This window comes from Pogona vitticeps, chromosome 3 (genome assembly GCF_051106095.1).
Source record: "Pogona vitticeps strain Pit_001003342236 chromosome 3, PviZW2.1, whole genome shotgun sequence".
In the NCBI taxonomy this organism is placed as follows: Eukaryota; Metazoa; Chordata; class Lepidosauria; order Squamata; family Agamidae; genus Pogona; species Pogona vitticeps.
In genome coordinates this window covers 185734809-185755070 of record NC_135785.1, presented here as the reverse complement: position 1 = coordinate 185755070, position 20262 = coordinate 185734809, and the positions used below count along the sequence as shown (strand labels likewise).

At 37.8% G+C, this 20262-nt stretch overlaps 1 protein-coding gene across 4 annotated transcripts in view; it reads left to right on the top strand.

The window, feature by feature from the left end:
* Window positions 1–20262, top strand: part of SCML2 (Scm polycomb group protein like 2) — a 68340-nt gene that overhangs the window by 23355 nt on the left and 24723 nt on the right. For all 4 annotated transcript variants that reach the window (XM_020789160.3, XM_020789159.3, XM_020789158.3 and 1 more), the window contains 7 exons: window positions 2650–2720; window positions 3310–3544; window positions 6022–6110; window positions 8756–8999; window positions 16192–16451; window positions 17571–17703; window positions 19838–20041. In XM_020789160.3, the coding sequence (XP_020644819.3) occupies window positions 2650–2720; window positions 3310–3544; window positions 6022–6110; window positions 8756–8999; window positions 16192–16451; window positions 17571–17703; window positions 19838–20041 (1236 nt within the window). The remainder of the gene's footprint in view (window positions 1–2649; window positions 2721–3309; window positions 3545–6021; window positions 6111–8755; window positions 9000–16191; window positions 16452–17570; window positions 17704–19837; window positions 20042–20262) is intronic.

Here is a 20262-nt window from a genome sequence, read left to right as displayed (position 1 = left end):
TGTGTTCTTTCCACAACTGTGTGTAGGGCATGGTGGTGGAACTCCTGTGGTTGGGTGTGTGTGTGTGGGTATTTGTGTGTGTATGTGTGGTTACACGCCATCAAGTCAGAACTGACTTATAGCGACCTTAATAGGGCTTACAAGGTAAGTGCCTACTCCCTGCCATTACTAACTACTGCCCTCTTATAGGAACCTGTATTTATCTGCATTTTTCAGCAGAGTATGTACAGTATTGGGTTTTAAGCATCTGTACAACTTCGAGTACTTGTTCCATTTAACTCAAGAGATAAACAATTACAGCTTTGCAGTGAGAACAATAAACTATATATTTCAAATAGCCGCCTAGAGTGGTCGTATAGACCAGATGGGTGGGATACAAATCAAATCAAATCAATCAATCAATAAAATAAAATAAAATAAAATAAATCTGTCTGAGCCAGCTGAGCTTTTTTCAGATGACCTGAAAAACGAAGCTCAGGCTGTGGAGCCTTTGACAACTTACTATGACCAGCTTGCATCCCACTTTGTAGGCAAGAGCTTTTGTATTCACTGTGAGTGAGCTGCCACAGTCATCAGTGACTCATTGCTGAAAATGATTAGTTTGCTCTCTAATCGTTTCATGATGGATACTTCTCAGCCGAGTCAACTTCTGAGTGCAGACAAGTTGATTGCAGGTTTGTGATGCCCTTTCATACCATCATTGCGAAAGGCTGCAGGGGGTAGAGGATAGGTGGATGGGGATTCAGAATCTGGGCCTCAGGGGTGATGAATGCCTCTCTGAAGAAGGGAGAGGTTATTTTCTGTCCTCAAAGAGGCAATATTATAACCTGTATGGATCAAGTAAAGTTTGAGGCATCTAGAAACTCCATCTCAGATCAGGATTCCATCCAGATTTGAGAACAGAGACAGTTTCTTTACTCCTGCAGGCTGACCGCAGATTGGAAGACAGGCACACCACTCTCTTGATCCTGCAAGTATCTCAGCATTTGGTCTGGAGATTAGGAGAGAGTGGCTCCATTTCTGTCTGAGTGTCCAGTCATATGGAAGGATAGGTTGAGGATGCTGTTCTCCTCCATTGCTTTAGCTTTGTGAAGCATGTCATGGTTAGATTTTATCTCCTTTTTCAATAGATGTATGAAGCTGCTAGGAGAACTGGGTGCAAATCCCCACTCAGCTGTGGAAACCTGCTGAGGAGAATTTGATAGTGATAAACTGCTCTTTGAATATGTCTCAAAAACTGTATTAATGGTGCCATACATTGGAAGCAATGTGGCAGCCCAGAACAACAGCAGCATACTGATGATACACAACCCTAGTTTGTCCTTTTCCCTGTCAGACTGGATTCTGTTTTGAAATTGATGGGGGAAGCGCCTTCTATCAGTGAAGAATAAAAGGCCAGTTGAGGCTTATTTGGCATGGTTGCATAGAGATGCAGTTGTTCTGTATTCCTGCAGCACATTTTATTGTGAGCTGCCTTTCAGCTGAAAACTCTTAATTGGCATTAAATGTATCTCCTTGGATATTGATAAGGACCAGGAAGTGTGAACATATGACGCTCTTTTGTGCCAGTTACATTGAATACCATTTCCTTTCTGGGCTGATTTGAAAATCCTGGTTATTACCTTTGGAGCTTTAAATTATTGGCACCAGGTTATCTATATGATTGTCTGTACCCACACAGTTGCGTTCATGTGCTATAATCATCCTCAGGGTTTTGCTCATGGGATTGAGAGTTAGACGTGCCTGACTGAGCTGAGTAAAAGGGGTAGGGCTTTCCTGGTGGTGGTGTCTCAGTGATGGAACTGCTTCCTATTTTGCATCTTATGCCTTCTGCACACACTTAAAAAAAGATTTTACAATATATTTGTTCAAATTGATATTTTATGAATGTATGGTTATTATGTAGAATCTGTTCTCAACTATCAAACCTAGCTCAGTTTGGATTTTTTTTACTTGCAGTAGATGTGCTCATGTCCAACACAGCTTTATTGTCTTCAGGATGCTTTGTGAGGATATAATCTCCAAAGTGTGTTTCACAATATTTAATAATTATAATGATGGTAGTGGTGATTATAGTGATGATGTACTAATTTAGCTCAGTCCTTCCCACAGAGAAATGTTCACATTGTAAAGCTTAAGAACTGCTATTCCATCTTGGGTTAAATTTATGCTGTATAAACATAGTTGATGATGTGTTGAGTGCAGAAAAAAAATGCAAAATCTGTAAGCTTAACACTGTGTGAGATTGTTCTAAGGTGCGTCGTCATCTTAGCACGAATCTTAGATCATCGTCTTTTCCACCTTTCCTCCCCTCCTTCATTGCTGTCATGCAGACAATGCTCCTTTTCATTTTCATGTCATAGCACTTTGACTTCAACTTGCAGAACCTGCTTCTATTGATGTTAGCAAAAATGGTCCTGAAACAGATTAAAAAATTAAATTAAATGTCTATACATTCGGGATAAGGACTGAATCTAGTGTGAATGAAAAAAATAGGTTAAAAATTAAAATCTGAACACTATAACATTTCTCTAGCATTCTTTAGGGGTTTTTTTTTAGCATTTCTGAAATTATTTAAAAAAAGTTATCTGGAACAAAAACATGTCATAGGTAGCTGAAGTAAATTGGCCTTTTCCTGTTTGATTCTAGAATATTTTAACTGGGATAACTACTTGAAAGAAACTGGCTCCATAGCTGCACCTGCACACTGTTTCAGACAGGTAAGCACTTCAGAATATAAACCAGTGTACAGTACTTATGAAGCTTATATTTGTGCTATAAATGGTATACATAGATGGCCGTGTATACTTTATATACCTTTTATTTTATTTCTGGTAATGTTGCTTACATTTAATATAGTCATGTGTTATGCAACCTAACATAGGCATTTTATAAGTGTTATATACTTCTCATGTAACTTCTTGTAAATGGATTACATGTTTGTTTTGGAAGTGTGTTGTTATATGTATGTTATTGTCTCTTAACCTAATTTGCCTTGTTACATGAAGTTGCAACTGTAAATCCTCTGTTAAATGTAAACATGGTTTGTAGTGAGTTTACGCTGCATGTAGGGTCCATAGGATAATTCCCAAGGTTGGGAAAGTCTCAGCCATTGGATTCCGGTATTAGCTACCAGGAAATGTTTCTTGCCATTTAATTGGAGGAAGACATAAGTCTTGGTTCAAAAGACTGAAAAACAATTTGAGTGGTCAGAAAGAAGGCTTAGAACTTCCACATAGCCAGAGAAATACCATTGAATCTCTGTTGGGAAAATAGTCCAATGCATTCTTCATTTTTCCTTTCCTGTAGTCTAGGATTCCACCTAGCAACGATTTCAAAGTAGGCATGAAACTGGAAGCTCATGACCCTCGCAATGTTACCTCAGTGTGTATAGCTACAGTGATTGGAATTACGGGTGCCAGATTAAGGTTGCGGCTCGATGGAAGTGACAACAAAAATGACTTCTGGAGGCTAGTAGATTCCTCTGATATACAGCAAATTGGAACCTGTGAGAAGAAAGGAGGAATGCTTCAGCCCCCATTAGGTAAGGAAACATGGATTTAACCTGCATGATGTAACAGTGTACTTGAAGTCCTAAGTGTTTGAAATTACAAACAGTAAAATAATAGCAGCAAGAAATGTAAATACTAAGAATTTTTCTGGGTGGATCATTTGTACCCTTTAAGCTCTCCTTCCAGCAGAGGTCATGCCAGAAATTCACCCACCCACCCGCAAGATCTGGATGAGCTCCTTTGAATTCGGATCCCGATATATCTCAAGTGTTGCATGACAAAGTGGAACCCTGGAGAAACAGAAGTTTCTTGCCATTTAATTGGCATTTAAAGCATCATTAAAAATACCCCAAACCACAAACATATAATATTAAAACCACAATTCAAAACTATTTTTAAACATTTTTAAAATTTCTAAATTCAATAAATACAACACTCCTAAAATCCCCACTTACCATAGTATCAAATCAGGAATGGGAAGATACAGTGAGACAAGGAGGATTAAAATCCCATCTGTCCACTGGGGAAATAATCTAATTTTTTTAAACATGTTAATATGTTTTTAATTATACTAATACATTATGTACATCTATAATTTTAAATTGTTCAATGCTCCAATACGGATAAAGAAAAAGGGGCTAAGGGAACAGCCAAAGTTCATCTTCCTATCCTTCCCTGAGCTGCTGTCTGTTAAATCCTAATATAGGGCTGGGAAATATTTCATTGCCAAGAAGTTTTGGACTCTTATCTGCGAACATGGTCAATAAGAAGAGATTGTTGCACTCCAGGATACCTGGAAAGTCAATGAGATCTTGGCTATGGACTGTATTTCTTCTTTACATTTTGACGACCTAGGAAAATAAATAATAAAACATAATCAATGCCCCATGCTGTAGCTGTAATATGAAAATTGGTATAAATATATATTTTTTAATTCTTCAGCTTTTTCTGTTTGCTGTCCTGAATCACTTTGCTGTTTGACAATAGCAGGGATTAGATTGAAGGTCCCATTTCTGATTCATCTATGTTGTGTCAAATTAAGTTTTGTAGATCATTACAATACTGAAGTGCATAATTGTAACTGCCATTAACCATAGGGAATCCGATAGGTAACAAATTATTGTTATTATTTATCAAATACAACTTACATACATCCCCTTTGATTGTTAAACATTGTCTTCCAAGCACCTTTTCCATGCAGTTGATGTGCATTGAGCATCCTATCATTGGTGTATTGTGGCTAAAGCTTACAAAAATGGTACTTTGTTTGTTTGTTTGTTTGTTTTTGGTAGTACAGCTGTAAGGCCGCACGGCCAGGGGCTGGGCATTCTGGGAGTTGTAATCCAGCAAAATAATGTTTACAAGCTCTAGTTGCGGTCCCAGCTGCAGTCTAACCCTGCTCTATGGTGTGGCTTAGAAGAGGGAAAATAATGTGCATTACAGAGATACAAATAAATGCATGGCTTATAAATATGTAGTGGTGCTTTGTTAAAATACAACTGGCGGGCTAGCTCAGTGAATTAAGTGTGTGACAGTGGAACCAGAGTTTGAGAGTGTGACCTCGGGGGAAGGGGATGATAAACCACTTCTGAGTACTCTCCTCATAGAAAACCCTAAAAAGGGGTGGAATGGCATTTAATAATAATAATAATAATAATAATAATAATAATAATAATAATAATAATAATAATAATAATAATAATAATAATAATAATAATAAAAAATAAAAGTTCTGTTAATAGAAAAAAAATTTTGGCCTTACACAGACAGAAGGGTATTGTTTAGAAATAAAACTGCTTGAATTTAAGTGTTTCTGCAGTGAAATTAACTAGCTGTAATTTGTTTATGGTAGTAAATTCCAGATACTGTCAGGCAGTATTTTTGGTTTCTGCAGCACTGATTCTTGCCTTTTAACTGAGCCAGCTTGAAAGACAATAATTTTGTCCTACTTCAGAGTCTGAGTGTGTGATGACTCTGTTCTGTATAGTATTTAGTGCCTCTAAAGTATGTGCATGTACTCTAAAGCCCTGAAAAGAGAAGCCTTGATAAAATATGTTCTGTTGCATTTTGGTCTTCTGTGTTTCCTGAAGACAGGCAAAATTCCAACGATCAGATACTGTTTATGTAGTTAAAAACATTTTAGGCACTTTTTTGGCAATTTTATAGGCTAAGCAGGAAGCTAATTGTGTGTATAATTGCCACCTACAAGCTTTATCGAAAACTGATCTTTCCCAAGTAGCTGTGGGACTTTCTTGTCCCTGCGTCCCTGCTCTTCGTATAATCTAATATGAATCAAAATGCTCCTTTTCACATAACATTCCCACATGTTGTGTCACATTCTCAATTTAGCATCATTCAATTAATGGCTTGTAACTTTTTGAAAACATCTAAAAATGTGTGCACTTGCTCATATTTTTTTTTTAAATGTATCTATGGGGATATTACTCCTTAGGGATTCCTGTTTATTAAATGGCATATTTTTGAATCTTTTCTGTTGCTGTCAATGCAGGGTTCCAGATGAATGCCTCTTCTTGGCCAATGTTCCTCCTCAGAACGCTAAATGGAGCTGAAATGGCACCTGCCTCATTCTTTAAGAAGGTTAGAAAGTTGTTGTAAGCTGCATTGCTTCTTGACAAATCTGAGGCACTGAAAAGGCAGGATAGCTATTCAAAGCGACTAAGCAGGGAAAGGTCCTGTTGTCCAAATGGATTGGCAGCTCTCTTCATTGTTATATTTTACTTATTTATTTTAAATGTTTTATGTCTTTGTATTTATATTTTTATTCTACTTTCCTCAAGTTGGCTCACACATGGCATGTACAGTTCGCCTCCTCCTAACTCTTTATTTCCTTGTGTTTGTGTTTAAAAGTGTGCAATATTAGTTAACAAACACCTTTTCCTGCTTTAATATGACGTGAATTTTAGACTGATCTCCTTAGTTAACTGTACTGTGCCCATGTTGTGCTTGTGTGAGAAAAAAAATACAAATTAATTTCTAAATTGTGTTTGCATTATAATGTGTGATCATCCTTTTCTTTCATTTATTACAAGTTACAATCTAGACAAAATGTACCATATTTCAGCCACGTGTGCAGTGCAGCCGGTAAAGGTATATGGGAAAAAGAAACAATTGATTGTTTCGACAATGTACTTAAAATATCCAGATATAGAGGCTGAAATACTGTTCTTCAGTTACACAAACAACACAACTTTTAAATGTGAATTGCTGTAAGCTAAGAAATCTTGGTAGACATTATCTGGTGCAGCAAATATGCAACATATCATGTCTGCCTTTGTAACTTCTACAAGTTCGCTTCCAAAACTTACACTGTTTGCATAACGGTATCACCAGATTTCAGTCAGAGAATACTTATGTTTGAAAAATATGTAAAATACTCAAAGACTGCTCCAGAATTTATATATTTATTTATTTCATTTATACCCCGCCCATCTAGTCAATCGACCACTCTGGGCGGCTACCAACATATATAATAACGATTTGAAATATAACAAGATTTTAAACATCAATAAACAAGTTGTTCAAGATGGAAAAATAAAGAAAAAAGAGGAAGAAAAAAATCAAGTGTTAACTGGAGGGAAGGCCTACCTAAACATCCAAGTTTTCAGTTGGTTTTTAAAGATGCCCAGCGAAGGGCATCTTTTTAATTCTTTTAAATGTAAATTAAAAGAATTTAGTTTTAATTTCTGTAAGCTGAAATGTTAATCTGTATATTTTTTTCATATATAGTCATCTCTATTTTCGCCATCTAAGTGTAATTAGAAAGGATTAAAAAACGTGTCACTATGTGACTTCTAAGATGGCATCTTAGCAATTTATATTTCTTTGACATAAATGTTGTCTTCTTTTATGGTGAACTCCTGTTCTGCTCTATGGACAGAAGTAACCAATCATGAGTTTCCTGTTCAGAGTGAAATATAGCTGTCAGTTTATAATGGAGCGGATAGAAATCTTGCAGTCTTAAACTGTGGTTTCTGTGTGTAGTAATAGAGAATGAAGAGATCTCTAGGCTTTGAAATGTAGCATTGCTTAGTTTGTGGCCATGGCGTATTTAGAGTTTCTTGGGTTATACCATGAAAACAAAATGCTGTGAACGAAGAAAGGAGGCAAGTACAGGCCTCCCAGAACACATATCAGAGCATGGGAACAGCTGAAAGGGAGAGTGGCATAGAGTAGTTAAAATGTCAAATGAGTGGTGATGTAAAAGAGCAGGAGTTGAATTTGTCTATGTCCATACTATGTCCATACTCTGTAACAGTGTACAAAAATGTGTTACACTACAAGCAGGACACTCTCTCGTCTTTGTGATGAATTGTCTTAACCGTACTATGATCTTTCCTGATGCTTTTTGGTTGTCCCAGACCTGGAACAATCTGTACACTTACCTTTTACAAAGAAAAAAGTTACCAACATTAAAGATTCTTAATTAAGCTATCTGATTTTTTTTAATTCACCGTGTATACAAAATAGATAATATAGTTGTATTACATCCTTCTCAACAAATTAATAAGCCAGCCTAATAAACAACCAAAATCTAGGAGGAGAAAAGAACAAGACTTTTATCACGATAGCCATTCATCATTTGATTATCCATTGAAGTCACATTATGCAAATTTGAATTGTTTTACAAGAGGGTCTCTTGCCATTTTACTGATATGGTTTAGGCATAACCATGAAGATTGTGAATGACCAGTTCATTCTTCTTTTGACGCTAACAAGTGTGACTCCGGATACTGTTTTCCAGCCTCTGAGGCAGAAGATTGTTATTCATGAAAATTCAGACTGAAATAAATCTTTTAGTCTTTAAGATGGTCACAATATTTCATTTTTTATTTTTGTCATACATGCTGGAGTGGATCAATAGAGCTATGTCTTTGAAAGCTGGAAACGGTTTTGTCTTTTTAGCAGCACTGTAACTTTGTCTTTACACTCATTAAGAAGGGATTAAAACATAACATATTACTTGATTTTCTGTTCCTTTTTGTGATAAATAAAGGGAAAGGGTATGTCTTAAATTTTCTCAAGTGTCCCAGATCAGATTGTCACATTTCCTTTTAGTTCTCTATGTATGTTTAAACTCCATAAAACGTGCCGTTTAGCTCTTTCGGCTTGCATTTTCTTTTACTGAGAAGATTTGGGTGATTAAAAGGATGGGGAAAATATCTGGTTGAGTGTATTTGTACATACATTTCATTTCATTTCTTTCTTTCTTTCTTTTTTGATAGGAACCTCCAAAACCGTCTCCAAACAGTTTTAAAGTTGGAATGAAGTTGGAAGCAATAGACAGAAAAAATCCTTATTTAATATGCCCTGCAACCATTGGGGATGTTAAAGGAGATGAAGTTTTTATTACTTTTGATGGCTGGCGAGGGGCATTTGATTATTGGTGTAAATATGATTCTCGGGATATATTTCCAGTTGGATGGTGTGACTTGACAGGAGATGCTCTACAACCCCCAGGGAATAGTGGTAAGAATGTTTTATAGTTAAAATGTCATGCTTCGTGTTCAACTGATATTGATTAAATTTTAAGGTTTGATCCAGACTTAGTCATACTTAGAAAAGATCTTCTGAGGCCAGTATTTTTTTTCTTCATTTGTATCAGAAGCACCATAGTGAAATTAATTAATTAAAATATCAGATAATTTTCTCTCAGTAACAGGCAACATCAAAAGCATTCTGGGCCGCTGACATTAGCTCCTCATGATACATGTTGAAAGGCATAAAGTTAACTGACATACGGTAGGTGTGAAGTTGCCTGTTTTCTGCACTCAAAAGGGACTATGATTGTGCAAAAACCCCAGTTTTCTTAGGTTTCCTGTGTTCTGGCAACTGCAGTTTGTATTCTGTTCCATTATTTCCAAATAACTCAGTTCTCCATGTGACTGAGGCAAAACTTTCCTGGGGTTCCATCCATTTTAGGAAGTAGGTAGTTCTTTCCACGTTATAGTTCTCATGTTCTTGTCTGTTCCATCAAGATTCACAGATGTTCTGAAAAAACTTCCTTGAGTTTAATTTGGGAAGAGTGGAACATCAGCCAAAGAACAGTTGATACTGGGAGTTTTTCACTTTTAGCTGTGAACCCCCTTCCTATTTCATTGAGTGCAATGGTCTGCTAGGTAATAAATTTTATCAATAGAGGTTGGCTTCAATAATCATCCAGTAATAATTTCACTTAGTGCTATGTCTAACTGTTTGCATGGGGTGAACTGTACCACAACAGGCTGGAGTTTTCACCTGCAGATTAGTAAAGGTCCAATACTGTAGTTCTTAGTGTTTGTGTGCCCCAATTGGTACCTGATAGCTTTTGAAGAATCTAGACGAGCCTGTTCTGTCCAAAACTTTATAAAGATGATGATGCAGTAAGTTTCAATATTTTTTTTGCTCTGAGAGTTCTTTACTAGCTGTCAGAATAATATCACTTGAGAGTTTCTCCAAATTTTCAGAATCCCTAGAAAGTCAAGATAATTGTTAAAGAAATTAAAGAATCACCTTTTTTGTTACTGTGTCAAAATGATTTATCTCTTCTATGTGGATGTTGTCCAGCCCTGTTGCCTTGTCATCTGTGCTACAAAGGACTTTTTCCAATTTGGTTAAACTGAATTGTCTTCTAAGGTCACTGGTCTCCAGTTGCTTGTTTCTTTCAAGTTATGGTTTTCTGTGGCAATGTTCAGTTCTGCCATGAGGGAGGAGCTGATGGGCTCCCTGCTTTGCCCAAATACTTGCATGACTAGAGCTTTCTGTTGGGTCATTGTTAAGCTGCTTTAATCATATCCAGGCCTTCTGATTATTTCTTGAGATGTTTATTTCTTCCATTAATTTTATCAAATTATCACTTTTAGTTTTTGAGTATGAGAAAATTAATTGCTGTCCAATCAAATTAGATCACTAATATCTGGGTCAACAGTTACATCTTACGGAATTTGGTGTATCTGTTTGAATCAAAGCCTTCAAACCATGCATCTTGAAGGCTTTGATTAAACTGATAAAAGAAATAGATCAGGAAAAAAGTGTTTGTTCTCCATTGTTGCATAATGTAAAAAAATCTAACTAGAATGAAGTAAAACCTAACTTTAACTCAATTTAAATCTGTTCATTAAAACAGTCTACTGAAGAAATGCAGTCCTATGTGTCTACTTAGGAGTAAGTCCCTTTGTATTCAGTGAAGCTTATGTAAGACAAGCAGCTGTAGGACTGTAGCATAAAATTGTATGGTATTCTTTCTTTCTTTCTTACATTTACCTCCTGACTTTCCTTCAGTGAGCTCAAGGCAGTGACCTCGTACTCAACTTGATCCTCACAATAGCCTTGTGAGGTAGGGCAGACTGAGAAAGGATAACTGGTCCAAGGTCACTTTCCTTCTCTTTTATGTTCATTCAGAGAGACTAGAAACTTTTTGCTTCTGATTTTTAAACAAATCCCCAAAGTGTGATTTCTGATCCTTCAGACAAACATTTTCAGAATTATAATGTGGAAAATATTATCTACTTCCTAAAATGGATGGAACCCCAGGAAAGTCTTGCCCCAGTCACATGGAGAAGTGAGTTATTTGGAAGTACACTAATGTAAGGTGTGCATACAGTGTCAATGCCTGTTTACTTTGGGGTTTTGGATTAAACCCTGCCCCCCCCCCATGCAGACAGGAGAGGCTCTCACACAGTGGGGATGAAAATTAGGGGGAATGTTGCCTCTGACCATAATTTAACAAACTATTTCACAATCTCATAAATGCCAGTAGTTTACACCTCTTTCTAGAACTTTAACACAGTGAACATTGCATCCTTCACAGGTATTAATCTTTAGGTGTTTTCCACTCATTGCATTTCCATCAGAAATGCTACTCGCTAGGTGAATGTTTCCCCAAACTTGAGTCCCTGGATGTTACTGGAGTAAAACTCCCAGAAGCCTTCACCACTAGCTATGCTGGCCAGGATTTTTGGGAGTTGCAGTCCAAGAGCATCTGGAGACCAAAGGTTGGGAACCACTGCACTAGGTGCCTATAACGCTAACATAACTATACAGCATTCACAGACAGAGAAGTTTTTCCAACAACACATGGATTGAAAGAGAAGTTTTACATTGCAGACTTCCTGTTTCTGGTACCTTCCAGGTATGTTGGATTACAGGTATCCACCGTCCACTTACAGGAACTGCTAGGAATAATGGGAGTTGTCCTTCAACATGGGAGTGCCAGGTTGGGGATGGTTTCTTTAGTAGATGCCCAACAAAAGCTTGACTGTAGTCCTTCCTCCTCCACAATCAAATAACTTAATTTTCTGGGATCCATTATTAGACAGAGTTTGAAAATCTGGTGATTTGATCATTTATTTCTTACTGCTGTATTCATTACCAAAATGCTTCCAGAAGCAATTCCATGGTTCAGAAAAGGTTGGGGACCACTGGTCTAATAAACAGTTTCAAAAGAACAAGGGATGCAGAAGATTGCAAGGAGGAAAGCAAAGTCAAATGCCAACCGGTAGAGTTCTTGTAACTGGAGTCATCGTAAGCTGTTCGGAATTCGACAACCTGATTATGACAGTAACTACAATATGTGATAGCTTTGTTTTTTTTTTAATGAGTCTACATAAAACATACTGAGCATTATTTGTCCAACAGCCATTTGAGATAATCCAAAAGCAATAATACAGTGGTGGTATTTGTAAGCATTTTAATTGCTGTTATGTTTGTTAAGGACTGTCTGTGCTACTAAAAAAAGTTGTTTAAGCCTTCAGAGCTATAAAAGGCAAAAAAGGCAAGTTAATACTCTGCTTCCCCACGTTTCTCTTGTTTCCCTGGTGTGCTGCAATGAAGCCCTTGAGGCTCAGTTTAGCAAGACTGCTCTGTTTCAAAAGACTGTTAACAAAGTTGTTGTTTAGGATGAGAGACCAGGGGCAAGGGTGCTGAGAAGTAGATGGCATGCAAGAGACCCCAGTGGTTGATGTCTTAATTGTTTTGCTAGCAGGGCAAGAAACAAAATGGTTTGTTTTGTTTGTGAGATGAGAGAGGGCTATTGTGATGTAAAGCATGGTCCTGAAAAGAGCAAACATGCTTTCTGCTCCCTTCAGCTACACAGGCTGTATTAATTACTGCCATTCTCCTCCCTCACTTTTTTTAAATTCATTGACATTTTAAAACAAATCCTATTGAGACTATCACATCCTCTTAGGGTTTTTGGCTCCTGTGGCTTTGTTGAGATAAAGTTGCTTATGGATGTAGTGGGCTGGCAGCCAGATTTTCTTTGCATGCCCTCTAGTTTCATTATAGATTCTCTGACCTCATTTAACCTTTGATCTCCTCTTGAAAGCTGGGGTGAGTGGAGTATGAGCAGGTGACTGATGGTCACTGTCAATAGAGCCTGCAGACAATATGTAGGTTGCTTTAGCAGTCTCCACTCTCTTTCCACCCCACTTTCTTTTCCTCTTAAACCAACACATGCAAATAGCCTTGCCCTGATTTGCTAGCTCATTTCAGTGCTCACTGCCTAAGCAGTGTGGGATTTGTCATAGATTTGCTTTTTCAGCTTCAGTCCTAGTTTAAAAAAAAAAAAAAAACGGCAAACAGACTGGGCCTGAATTGTCTTCTCGCATAAATGTCATTTGGACCTCCTGGCATGTAAAGGTAGGAGAATTAAAATAAATCACATGTTGTTCCAGGAAGAACTCTGTCTTTGCTGTTTTGTTCATCTTTATTCCCAAGCTACTTATTTCAAAGAGTTTAAAGTTGTTTTGTGTGTTTCTACCAACTGTTGTACATGGCACTGAAACCTGTATATGTGTGTGTGTGTGTGTGTGTGTGTGTGTGCGTGTGCGTGTGAACTTCATTGTGTTCTCCCATTTTGGCTGATTAATTGTTAAAAGTGAAATTTTAATACAGAGACACGGAACTGTAGACCAAATGTATTATGTAAAGCTAAATTTGACTTTAGTTCTACATAAAATAGAACAATTGAAACGAATGGGACTTGTTAGTCATAAGTAAATTAAGTCTCATGGATTGTGGTGGGTTTACTGTAGGTATTAATGTTGGATTTGACGCATAATGTTTTCGGGATTTTTAAAAAAAGGGTATTACTTTGAGTGAGACGTAGAATCAGTAGTCACTTTTGTATTTATACCATATTGGAATATTTATCAGTTTTTGAAAACGTTACTGGACTTTTAAAACTTTGGCAAAATATATAACATAGTAATAAAATAATAGAAATAAATATATTTTACATTTTTGGAAATCTGTTGATCAGTTTCCTGAAAAAGAATAGATGTGTGTGTGCAGCAATCATTCTGTCTGCAGAGACTCACATTTAAAATTTCAGCTTATGTGAAAAATACTTCCAGTTGATTCGTTTATATCCAAGAACTGATTTAAAACAGTTGATTTATTAGCTGAAATCTTGTATATGAAAGGACATTACACCTTGAAACCATTATTATTTACTTATTATTTATTTATTTAAAATATTTCTGTCCCACCTTTCTCCCCAAAAGGATGCAGGGTAGCTCAGTTAGATTGCATAACTAATCACCCGTCTCCTGTAGTTGTGTTTTATGAGTACCACATAGCTCTGCCACACTATCCCTTAACTCTGCCATAGCTTCATATTGCACACACAGAACTGCACAATAGCCATTGTGATAGTTTATTTTGCATTATCTCCAAGTTTTTGATTAATTTTAAATATAAGGGAAAACACTACCACCAATCATTTGTCAATTTGGCTGAAAGTTTGTGTACTGAAGGATCCCAGGATGGGTGGGGTTGATGAAAAGAAAAAAAAATAACATTGTAGCTTATTTTATGCTAAAATTAGTCAGACATGACAAGGTATGTGCAGGCTAGAGGCATTTTGTTTTACTTGTAGTGTTTACATAATGAGCAGTTTACTTTTGCTACCATTTTTCCCCAGTGCAGAATGTTCCTCCTTTGAACATGAAGCACTTGTAACTTTGGTTATTTTTTAAATGCAGTGTGTGCTGTGTTCATTAACAGTGACCAAAATTGTGCCATAAGAATTGTTAGGGGGTAGGGTATTAATAGTTTTTATTTTCCTATTGAAACAGCTGCAGACTTTTAAAAAAACAACTGCATAACTTTTAGTACACGTTATTTCTCCTGGCTACTAGAAAAGTAAGTTGAACAAAACAGAAAAACATTCTTAAATTTTATATAAAAGGTTTGTTTTTTTAGGGGGGGGGAAGTATCCTATTCTGTAAGTCATGTAGAGAGATTAAATTCTGCACTTCCTTGTCAAAATGAAACCAACCACATGCATCTAAAAGACCAAGGGGTAGGTCTGAAGAATAATCTAAAACATTCAACTAATCAGAAGCAAGGGAACATGGGTGATTCGTTTGTGAAGAGCCATCATGAATATTATTGTAATTTTTTTGTTCACTTTAGCAGGATCTGTACAAGTGAAATTCTCAGTGTTATCTGTAGTTTATTGAGTGTCACTTAGGGTGCAACTGTACAGCAAGGAAAATGTGAATTCACTTGCATTCACTTGCTGTGAAGTTGCACCATCTGATTCAGGTCTCTTTGATTTAAAGTAGCGACACAGGGAGATGGCAAAAGCCTTATTATTGCAGTTCTGATGATGTGCCTGTAGTGCAAAGATGGCTTTCCTTCCTCAGTTACTCATTTCCTCATCTTCTCCATTAAAAAAAAAGTTCCTGCCCACTGATATAAACTTTATTAAGCTGTAAAAAATCAGACCAAACCACGAGCTCTACTGTGGAGGAAAAGCTGTTTTAAAAAGTGTTTGGGAGAGAGGCTTTGTTTGCTGTGAGTGTGTGCTGGTGCTGCTTGTGTGTACATGTACACAACCCGTTGTTGTGGGACAAGATTTGAATGGGAAGGTGCCATGGCAAAGCACTTTTTTGTGTGTGTTTGTATGCTTGTGCTCGACTCCTCCTGTTTTTCAGCATTAGTTCAAGCAATATCGCATTGGAACCAATTTTTAAAAAAACCCTGTATTTGAAAAGTAGAAACCTGAGTAGTTGAGGGGAAAAATTATAATAGGGAGGGGGACTCTGGGCAGATTAGCATTTCCTTTGGTGGCATATGATCAATTTTTTTTTAAAAAAATGCAAATCAGCCTGCCCCAAACCAAGAGTATTTTCCACATTTTTCCTAGTATAATCACAGCCTTAGTTAGGGAATTCCGGAATAATTTGGCTGTACTCCTGCTAGATTTCCCAGCAGAGCTACAGCCTGCTTAGCCCTTGTGCTGACATTAGCCGTTCAAAGAAGAAAAAAGCAGGACTTCTTAGCATAAACGGGATCACCTGCTGACTAAACCACTGGTGAAGGATCAGTTTTCTCATCTGTTTGAAAAGTTGGCAATCCTAGTCTTACATTTCGGTGTAAGTACATTAACCCAAGCATTTTTGTGCAATAAAAATGCTGTGTAGAATCTTAGTTCCTAGAATTCCGTTAGGATCACACAGAATAAATGGGCAGTTGTGCAAGAAGCCCTGTACCTGTGGAACTGGGCGTCTGCCACTTGTTTACTCTCTCCACTTGGGAAAATGACTGTGCATCAATTCACCTGTCCAAGGCATCTGCTGGACAGTGAGAGACAAGGGGAAACTGTAGCACAATTGCCGTGCCTCACACTGTTTTCTTCTCATTCCTGATGCATGTGTAATTTTTTTACTTGCAGTTTCTTGTGCAAAGAATAGTACAAAAGCCCAGGCATCCCCTTCCAAAGTGACCCGGCGCTCAATGCAGTCTCCACAGAAATCTGCTTCTCCAGGTTCTGTCCCGGCACCAAGAGGCAGGAAACCTAGTCATGGGAAGCCACCTGCTCCACCTACAGCCTTGAAGAAGGGCAAGTCTCCCAAAAACAACCCTATGACAAAAACCACATCCCATAAGGAGAATCTCAAAAAAAGGAAAAAAGGCTTAAAACCAGGAAGGAAGGTCAGCAGATCTTTACTTTCACATGTAATGTTTACAATGTTTTCTTATGCTGTTTTGTGCTGCTTTCACTACTTACTACTGTAGAGTTTTAAAAAGAACAATAGCGTTTATGTGTGTTGCTTCACACTTCTTCAATTTTGTTTAATGCAAGTTCTTTACTATCAGTGCAATCCTGTGCATGTTTGTTCAGGCTTAAGTATTACGATGTTCGGTGGGGCTTTCTCCCAAGAAAGAATGTCTAATTTTGCAGCCTGAGCGTTTTAGTAAATACAGAATCTTTCCCTAGAGAAGGAGGACAAATTATGTTTTGGAAAGTGCTGGAGACAAAATTAGGTGTCCTTGGTTTTAGATGACCCTATTTTAACAAAGGCTGTTTTTTCTGACTATCTTTCTCCATTAGTCTCAAGCCAATTAGAATGTGGTTGCCAGAAGAAATAGCCTTTTATTGAGTTACTTGTTCACCTCTCTGGTCTGTTTAAAAAGAGTGTTCTTCTTGCAGATTAGATTCACTGAAGTTCAGAAGTGAACAACACAATCCTATGCATGTGTATTTTGTTGTGCGTTCAGTTCAGTGGGAGTTTCTCCCAAGTAAGTGTAGATAGAATTATGCCCTCATGGATGTTAATGTCAGTAGCCACAAAAACAGTGAGGCTGACAATTGGTATTTTGTGTTACTTATTAATTGTAGCAACTTTCCATCCAATGAAAGGAAAAAAGTGCAAGTGTGATGCAGTGCCAGTGTGACTGTCTCCAGCTGTTGTTGAGAGCCATATCTGAGGAAGTAAATTGTAATTCACAAGAGCTCACACTGAAATGAACTTATTTGTTTTAAAGAGCCACAATCCCTATGTTTTTGCTTATGGTGACACAAAGTGTAATATGGTACTGGGGTAATAAAGCCCTCTTGTGTGATGACCAGTCTTATCAATGCTCTTACGTGACCTCTTGCCCAAATTATGGTAATGACTCTGACTCTTCTGGAGAGCCTTTGAAACATGGGTTGGATCTAGAAGTAGTGAAGTTGCAACCCTGATATCCTTTGTGAACTGTTGAATGCAATCCAGAGGAAAGACACTTTTAAAACAATTTAAGAAAAAGCTATTTATTTGTTTCAAACAGAAAAAAAGCTTACCAGTGCAAACACCGGTATTTTCTCCTCCTCTGACCTCTGCAAAAATGGATAACAGTACCACCCAAATACATAAAGATGGGCCTGGTATCAGTGGTACAATGGCAGCTGTGATTTCAACAGGTGAGCTGATCTGCTGTCTAGAAAAAGGGGGTAAGGGAAATACACTTTTCAGGGGATGTAGCCACCTGATTCTTGAGTTACTATAAAGGTACACGGGAGTGCTAAATGGACAATGAGATGAAGCCCAGTTCTAAAAATAGTTAAGAGGTTTTGACACTGGATCCAGTTCAGAGTTTTTTGTATAAATTTGAAACCCATTGAAAGAATGTCCATGGTGATCCCAAGTACCTTTAAAAGACAGAAACTACCACTTTTTATGCATGCATGCAGCTTCGCCTTATTAAAATAAGGCAATTTCATCCATGTTTGGCTCTTACAAACGTAGCTAACTGCATAGTATTCCTTCTAGCTAGTGCACTGGAAAAATGAATCTGACTCAGCAATGCTAGCCGTCTCCTTTGCCTTCAGTTTCCTGTAAGGTATCTGTCATGTCCCTCTTTCTTACACCAGTGTGAAAGTTTCCTTTGTCTTGTCACTTGACTGTTGAGTAACAAGACAATCACTACAGGAATAAAGTGTTTTCTTTAACAAACTTCACTTGGTTCCTCTCTTCCTCTTTCCTGCCAACAACCTTTAGGTGCTTCTATGTGTGCTTGTATATTTAGCTCTTCATAACACCTTCTGCATAGTGAACTCAGCATTGCTTAGCTTCAGTTTATCATCTCTCTCCCCATCAAAATCCCAGCTCTCATATTCCAAAACCATTCTCTCCCTGATCATTCTACATCAGACTGCTCCAGCCAAACAGAACCCTTCTTACCAAGATTTCCTGACCCACACTCCCCCCCTCCCAGCACATCCTGACCAAACCAAGTAAACAGTACCTGTAGACGTAATCAGGCATCATAGCATCATACAGAAAAGACCCTAACTGATGAAAGGGACATAGTGTCTTCTTTGATGTTGCTGATGCTTGATCAAGCAGTGTGCCTCTTGATTTTCTAACCAAACTGCAAGAGACTCTTGTGCTTCTCTCAGAGGTAGAGAGAGTTATTTTTCCCGCAACTGTGGTGTGTCTTTGGAGTGTGATCCTATTTTCTCTTCGCATTCCACCATTTGGCCCGTTCTTGCCCTTTTAACAATCATTTTCCCATTACTTTCTTTGTTTTCTAGATTCTTACATAGCTGCTAACCAATCTTCCCATCTTCCTATTCTTTCCCTCTCCTGCATCTCTGGTACTGAAACTTGATATGAAATCTTTTCCCCTCCACTTTTCTTGATCTTCCTAATGGTGTCATTTCTTTTTGTCTTTTATTCCCTGCTCACTCACTGTATATTTAACATATCCTTACTCCTATTTTTATTTAGCTTGGTTCTAATCTTCTTTTTCCTTCTACCCCACATTCTCCCAGACCCCCTTTTACTACTTTTTTGTTTTTCTGTAGTGCTTGTCTTGTATTTGTTCCTCATTTTCTAGCCATTTTTTTTCCTCTCATACACTCTGGACATTACATTTTGGACACGCAGCGTCAGCAATACTAAACCTACCTCTGTAATAAAAAGCTTTTCAGTACCACCTCAAACACTGGCTTGTCATCTGAAGAGTAACCCTTAACCCACCTTTCCCATCATCAACTTGAAATTAAAGTTATGGTGGTAACAAGTGTTTGTTTAATGTGTTTAAATGGTAGATCTTAGGCTTGCTGCATATGCTGAAGCAGTCCATGCCACGAGTTTGGCAAGAGGGTTTTGGATAATGTTTCCTATCCATGTATGGGGAACAGGGTCTCAGTCTATTTCTCAGCAGCACTATGAGGGCAAACAAAATGACAATTAGAGATTCTGAAGGGATTTCCCTTTTGCTAAAGCCACTGATTTGTCGATTCTTGAGAAGTGCTGACGGTGTGGGAATTCAGGGATACTCTGGAGGTTAAAGTAGCCAGGAGTACCTTGCATGGGCAGTGATAGAGCACTGGCTGCCCCTCGTCATTTCTCAAATATAGCCACTGACAAGCCCGCAGGATACATATAAATGTGCAAAGACATGGGTTTTTGGGCAAGTGTAGGCAAGCCTGCCTTTTCTATAAGAATTTCATAATATAGTATTTTATATAGAATATATATGTTGTTGTTAAAGGGTAGGAATGTTAAGATTAATAAAATGAAAGCCCCTAATCATGATTTTTCTTTTAGTTTGTGTCTATGTTAACAAGCATGGAAACTCTGGGCCTCATCTGGATAAAAGGAAGGTTCAACAGCTTCCAGATCACTTTGGACCGGGTCCCGTGAATGTGGTGCTTCAGCAGGCTGTGCAAGCCTGTGTGGACTGCGCTTACCAGTCAAAAACCGTCTTTGGATTCCTTAAGTCCGGCCATCATGCAGGAGAGATGATTACTGGTATTTTATTTACTTATATTGTATTTTATTCTGTCTTTTTACAAAGGCTGCATTGAGACATAACACTAAGCCAGACTGGCTGTCTAATGAGCAGCAAGCACAGGATTCTTTGGAAACCACACACAAGAAGATCAGGTTTTGAGACTACAGATGTTTCTTCAACGTGGTTCTCCATGAATCCACACTAATGGGTTAAGTCAGCACTTGTGCTGGCCTCTCGG